The 7,180-nt window shown below is 32.3% G+C and overlaps 1 protein-coding gene across 1 annotated transcript; it reads left to right on the plus strand.

Annotated features, from left to right (window-relative positions):
* Positions 1 to 4,633: 4,633 nt before the first annotated feature.
* LOC100778482 (xyloglucan endotransglucosylase/hydrolase 1-like) lies at positions 4,634 to 6,827 on the plus strand. Its single transcript, XM_003553944.5, has 4 exons — positions 4,634 to 4,934; positions 5,166 to 5,266; positions 5,411 to 5,604; positions 6,249 to 6,827. The coding sequence occupies exons 1-4, from the start codon at positions 4,742 to 4,744 to the stop codon at positions 6,646 to 6,648; spliced, it is 888 nt and encodes a 295-aa protein (XP_003553992.1). The 5' UTR covers positions 4,634 to 4,741; the 3' UTR covers positions 6,649 to 6,827.
* Positions 6,828 to 7,180: the final 353 nt, after the last annotated feature.

Consider the following 7,180-nt stretch of genomic DNA (forward strand, 5'->3'; position numbering starts at 1 on the left):
TAAAGGTTAAGTTTATTTTCTTAAATTTGATGAAATTTTGGTACAATGCATTTCTAGTTGTTCTCTGAGTGCATACTTGATTGTCAGGGAATTAATGTCACCGCTTTCATGTCATGTACTTGGAGATCAATGTGAAATGCTGCCGAAATTTCGTCAAATTTAGGAAAAGAGACTTAACCAAAACGTATGAATCTACTATATAAAAAATTCTTCCTTAATGGGATAAGGCCACACCTTTAATGAAAAAGTGAGATTTTCATGCATCGGAAAACTTTGTGGCTAGCACATAGTTATTAATTAGATGGATCGAAGTTGAATGAATACAAGTCGCATGAGCTCTGCGTATAAGGAAGGAGTGGAGCAGTTCTTGGAATTCATCTCCGAAAGAAGTCGACCGAATGAGGATCAAAAATATTTATGTCGTTGTATAAATTGTTTGAACGGGAGACGACAGATACTCAATGACATACGAGAACATCTATTGTGTGATGGGATTAAGAGATATTATACAACATGGATATATCATGGTGAATTAACAGACATGCAGAGGAAGTCTTAATTTGAACCGACTTATGTATAAATGGGAGATCGCTTAGAGGAAATGATTCATGATCTTGGACAAAAATCTTTTCAACAAGCACAGACCCCTGTGTATGATACATTGCAAAGTGATTCCAAGAAGCCTTTGTATCCAGGGTACAAGAAATCTTTGACCATGTTGTCAACGGTGTTAAGTCTGGTTAATGTCAAGGTCAGTTTAGGTGGAGTGACAAAAGCTTCACTTCACTTCTTCAGGTGGTGTAGGATATGCTTCCAGAGGAAAATACTTTGCCAAAAAGTTACTATCATGCAAAGAAAATATTGTGTCTAATAGCTATGGAGTATCAGAAGATTCACGCATGCCATAATGATTGCATACTGTACAGACATGAGTTTAAAGAAATGCGCAAATGCTCTAGGTGTGTGGTATGACAGTACAAAGTGAAGGATGATAATGAATGTAGTAGTAACGATAACTCAAAGAAAGGCCCCAAAACAAAGGTTTTGTGATATCTTCTGATCATTCCAAGGCTTAAGCGTCTGTTTGCTAATGGAGACAACGCAAAAGACCTTACATGACATGCTAATGGGAGAAACTACGATGGAATGCTTCGTCATCTAGTTGATTCCCAATGGAATAAAATTGATCGTCTGTATCCAAATTTCGGCAAAGAGGCAAGAAATCTTAGGCTTGGACTTAACACTGATGGAATGAATTCATATGACAGTTTAAGCACTCAACACAGCTCGTGGCCAGTTTTGCTAGTTATTTACAACTTCACTCCTTGGTTGTGCATGAAGCGAAAATACATGATATTGTCTACGATTATATCGAGCCACAATCCATACAGAGATCTGGACAATCACAATTTGAATCAGAAAGTTATATTAATAATTGGATGCAGAATTCAAAGAGGGATGTGTACCTAGGAGCCTACTTGAATGGGTGAGTTAAACTGAACTAATGAATTTAAATAATATATGCAGTATAATAACTTATTATTCTCCACTGCAGTGCACATTGGCAAATGGTCATCATTTTGCCTAAGGAAAATGTTATCATTTGGTTTTGTTCCTTGCATAATAGGCCAGACAACTACCTAAAAGGAATTATTAACATGTTAGTTATATTTTCCAATATATTTACACTATCATTAGTTAGAAACATCAATATTTTAATTGTACAACACACATGCATGTTTGTATTGAACAATGCTTTGAAAGGATTTGACAATAGTCCAAAAACTAAATTCAAGGCTCCTGCTAGGTGAATTGTTAAAGTAAGATATTTAAACAATTCTTCTAATTATATTTTATTACTGTGTACACTAATTTGTACTTAACATTGAATATCTAAATTTCATAATGTATTTAGTGTAATAAACAAAAGGAAGCATTGAGTGCGGGTACTACGTCATTCACTAGATGTCAACTATAATCTTAGGAAGTTTCAAGAATAATTGAGAAACGGTAATTGTTTAATTCAAACGTATTTCATTTTGTTATAATTGTTATTGCATGTTATTAACTTATATTTTATTATATCATGCTATAATAAAAATGAAACAATTGGAACCAGAGAGAATGAAGACACTTCATATCCAATGGGCAACATACTATTTGAAAGTTAAAAATGAAACAATTAGCTAGTGTTTTAAGTCATTTTAGGATTGTAGTTTAGTTAATTTACATTTTTTACAATTCATTTCATGTATGCACATTAAATATTATTTTAATTGATAATAAATATTGAATTTTTATGGAATTTCTACTAAAAACTGTCTAAAAACAAACTGAAAACTATTTGTTGTGGTTCTGGTTTCAAATTTGTAGGTTAAGCTGGGATAATTAAAAAAACAAATATAATATTAAAAAAATCCAATAAACAACATCGGTTATTCCAAAATTCAATGTTAAGTTGGACTCACAACATTGGTTTTTATAAAAATCGATGTTGTTGTTGAACATCAACATCAATTTGCACTAAAAACCGATGTTGATTACCATAATATAATATCGATTTTTAGTAAAAATCGATGTTGGGTAGTACAAATCAACATCGATTTTTCCAAAAATTTGATGTTGTATGTATATATTAATATCGATGTTGATTACCATAATATAATATCGATTTTTAGTAAAAATCGATGTTGGGTAGTACAAATCAACATCGATTTTTCCAAAAATTTGATGTTGTATATATATATATTAACATAAAAACCAATGTTATAGGTATACCTTAACATCAATTTTTGTAAAAACCGATATTGATTTGTACAGATTTCACTTTCATTTTTTGTTATTTCTTATCATACAACATCGGTTTTTTAAAAATCGATATTGTCATTTTTATGTTAATATTGGTTTTGTAAAATCGATGTCAACGTTATTACTTTCAGCATTGATACTTTCAACATCGGTTAATAATCGATGTTGAAAGTAATTAATAACTGATGTTAAAACCCTATTTTCTAGTAGTGCATGATATTTTCATTCTTCACTCTTCCCCTCCCTACAAAAAGTCTCTTTGTAATTTAGTTATTTTATTTATTACCCCCACCGGAATCCTAAAAAAAGAGAAGAAAAGAAGAAAGAACTAAGTCTATCAAAGTAACCCTCTTCCCCAAGAAAGTGGTTTTTGTCTCCTCTTGCTCAATCTATTCCTATATTTTTCTCACTTTTTCCGACGCACTATCCCTCCTCGGATTAGCTCCAATAAGCATCCCTAGGTAAATAAAAGGCAAGGACATAGAGGAATAGTCTATCAAATGTTTTATCCATGAGATCCACTTTTGATTGAACCTCATCCTCCCCATCATATATACCAAAAACTCTGAACATGTAATCATATGCCATGGTGAATATATATATTATAGGAGTCATCATCTTAATTTCTAGTACTATATTATAAACCTATCATCTCTCTTTTGCTTTTCCTATTATGGTTGCTATTTATCTTTATTTAGCACTTAAAAAATTAAAGGAAGAAATAAAGTAAAGTGAGAATACTGTTAAACAATATACGATGAAAAATGTTTGTATTAACATGGTGAATTATTAGAATAATGAAATTTTCTCTCAAAACAAGAAAATTGAAACCCAAATTGTTAACATCAATTTCTATGAATTGTAGTAAATATAAATATGAAGAAACTAAATGATCACACATCCCCACACACACACAAAACATAAAAAAATGTTGACTTTAAATATAGCACATATAGTGCTAATTACAAACTATCTTCAATACGGTAAGGTAGAATTAAGCAAGAAGAGGAAGCATTTTTTCAAGGTACAACAATGAAACATCAAATAATGAAGGTAATAAAGAACCTACATGTACTCAATTTTGAGAAAAAAAATGTAAATCTAAAGCAATAGCGAATAAAACAAACTTACAATGAGTATTTAGACATTAATAATTGACTCTATGATATGCAATGAGTATTTAGACATTCATAATTAACTTACAAAGAATAATGGACTCTTTCATGTAAACAACTATCCCCTATGGTAAAAAAAAAAAAAACTCATCAATTACTTTTGTACCAAATAACTCATCATTCATTTTTGTTACTAAATCTTTTCTCAACATTTTTCCATTAAAAATATTATAAAAATTATGTAAATATGATAAAATATTTTAAAGATGACCATGGCTACTTTGATTTGCAATGAGCCATCCCAAGGAGAGATCTATATTATAAATGGAGTAAATAATGATAAAGTTTCACGAAATAATTATCTGAAGTGATCGATCTACAAAAAATAGCCTAAAATGCATGCGAAAAACGTATCATTATTGTAAATTAATAACAATACTCCAGTCTGAAAATGATTGATGATTAGGCAGATTAGCTAGCAGTCAATTAAAATAAACGCGTAATAGTGTCTAAATATTAGTTGTTTCCAACACTAAATCCTAACTAAAGCAAAATGCAGGATTCTCTGTCCTTCCCCACCTCTTTCAGCCTGATATAAAAACAAATCTTAGATATATTGTTAATCATTATACGCATAAAATTGATTTTTTTTTCTTCCAAATGATGCACCATGTATTTATAAAAATTTAGGTTAAATTTAAAAGGATAAAAAGAAGAGAGGGAAAGAGAGAGGAACAAGGGGTCTTGGGGCAGGGTCTAGTGCTTATAAATACTCTGGCATTAGCCACTAGCTTTCACAAACTGAGGCACACAAAAAAATGGGTTCTTCTTCTTCCATATGGACCGTGTGTTTGATTTTGGCATCACTGGCCTCTGCAGCACTCTGTGCCAACCCTCGTAGACCAGTGGATGTACAATTTGGCCGAAACTACGTGCCCACATGGGCCTTTGATCACATCAAATACTTCAATGGAGGTTCTGACATTCAGCTTCATCTTGACAAGTACACTGGTGCGTATGTTGTACTTCTTCATTCCTATGTAGATGGCCTTAGAAATTTCACCAGTGATATGACCAGAAAAGTATCGTCTTGGAAATTTGAGTTTGAACAAAACTTGACTCCAAAAATAGAAATATTATTTTGGTCATATCATGGGTAAATGCCAGATTCGGATCTTATAACAAAGTTAAGTTTAACTATTCCTTTATTGCTCATGTAATGTTCTATACAACTTTGTACAGGTACTGGCTTCCAGTCCAAAGGGTCATACTTGTTTGGTCACTTCAGCATGTACATAAAGATGGTTCCTGGAGATTCAGCTGGCACAGTCACTGCTTTCTATGTATGCACAAAATCAAATGAAAAATAAAAAGTTTCTGTCTTTATTTGCTTCAGCTATTTTTTTTATACCTGTATTTGGGATTCTTTAGTTTGTGTGTAGTATGTGAATGTGACCTTTGGTTTTGTTATGGTTGAAACTATGCAGTTATCTTCCCAAAATGCGGAGCACGACGAGATAGACTTTGAGTTCTTGGGGAACAGAACAGGACAACCTTACATTTTGCAAACAAATGTTTTCACAGGAGGCAAGGGTGACAGAGAGCAAAGAATCTATCTCTGGTTTGATCCCACAAAAGAATACCACAGATACTCCATTCTCTGGAACTTGTATCAGATTGTGTAAGCACACTTCACTCAAACTCTCGCATACCCTTTTTCATTTTTCACCATTTGTTGGAAATCCCAGTCATATAGCTAAATATTATGTATATAATTGGAGGGCAAGCACATTCTAAGATGGGTTAGTTTTATTTATTTATTTAAGTTCAACCTAAATCTAAATTTTAAAATGGCATCAAAATCTATACTAATTATATATAGATGTTCAGGCTTACAAATTTTAAATTTTATGTTAAAAATGTTCATTCCTCCACCATCCACTACCAATATGATTAAAATAATACATAAATAAAAATTTTAACATTAAAATATAAATTTCAATATTTTTTTTCATGTTACTATCCAAAAAAATTAGTTCAATCTTGAGGTGTAAAAGTAAAAACTTGGAGATATGTAGTCGGCATGCCGAGGGACTTAAAAGGATTATTTTGGTAGAATGAAAAGAAAATAAATTAAAATTCAAAGTAAAATATAAAATATGAATTTTATATTTTAATTGTTTTTTTCTTTACAAACCAATATACCATAAGGGTGAACGGAAAAGAAAAGGATTATGGGTTTAAATATTTGGGTCTCAAAATAGAAAAACATTAAAAACTTTTGACATGTTGAGTGAGAAAGATTGAAAAGTTGGGGGTGTACAGGTTCTTTGTGGACGATGTGGCAATCAGGGTGTTCAAGAACAGCAAGGACTTGGGAGTGAAATTCCCCTTCGACCAGCCAATGAAGATCTACAACAGTCTATGGAACGCTGATGACTGGGCCACAAGGGGTGGTTTGGAGAAAACGGATTGGTCCAAAGCCCCATTCATAGCAGCCTACAAGGGGTTCCACATCGACGGGTGCGAGGCCTCGGTGAACGCCAAGTTCTGCGACACGCAGGGCAAGAGCTGGTGGGACCAACCAGAATTCCGTGACCTCGACGCTTCCCAGTGGCGTAGCCTCAGATGGGTGCGCCAGAAATACACCATCTACAACTACTGCACTGACAGAAAACGCTACCCTCAACTCTCCCCTGAGTGCAAACCAGACCGTGACATTTAAAATTCTCCCTTTCACTTTCCTACTGCTATTATTATTATTATTATTGCTACCCTTTGTTACATCAATACTTCTCATTTATTTTTTCCACCTAATTTTATTACCGTGTCACATTCACATTATCACTTCCTATGTACAATTTTATATAATTATATCACGTTAGTTTCTCCTTGTTTCATTGATCATTTATTGTGTCATCATATCACTCTTAAATTCTTTTTTCCATGTTACTAGTATGTTGGAAATATTCAAGTTCTATATTGGTTGTTTTTTCTTGGAGTGCAATGTAATTTATATATTTGTTGGATACAATTTTATGTTATCAATGAATCTAATATGGTATTAGAGCAAGTTATGACTGGATCTTACCCTTTTGTGACAATACACACAATTGATTTTAAAATGAAATTTAGTATATGAATTGATTTTAAAATGAAATCTAATAATATTATATACGATTATTTGAATCTCATAAATCATTATTATTTGTATTAAAGAATATTGATGGTCCCTTAAATCATTCTCGCCCCTTGTA

The sequence above is a fragment of the Glycine max genome, chromosome 19 (genome assembly GCF_000004515.6).
Source record: "Glycine max cultivar Williams 82 chromosome 19, Glycine_max_v4.0, whole genome shotgun sequence".
Taxonomy (NCBI): Eukaryota; Viridiplantae; Streptophyta; class Magnoliopsida; order Fabales; family Fabaceae; genus Glycine; species Glycine max.

Coding starts and splice junctions, on each gene's coding strand:
- LOC100778482 (XM_003553944.5), top strand. CDS start 4,742: ATGGGTTCTTCTTCTTCCATATGGACCGTGTGTTTGATTTTGGCATCA. Junction 4,935..5,165: donor TCATCTTGACAAGTACACTG/GTGCGTATGTTG, acceptor AACTTTGTACAG/GTACTGGCTTCCAGTCCAAA. Junction 5,267..5,410: donor GCACAGTCACTGCTTTCTAT/GTATGCACAAAA, acceptor GAAACTATGCAG/TTATCTTCCCAAAATGCGGA.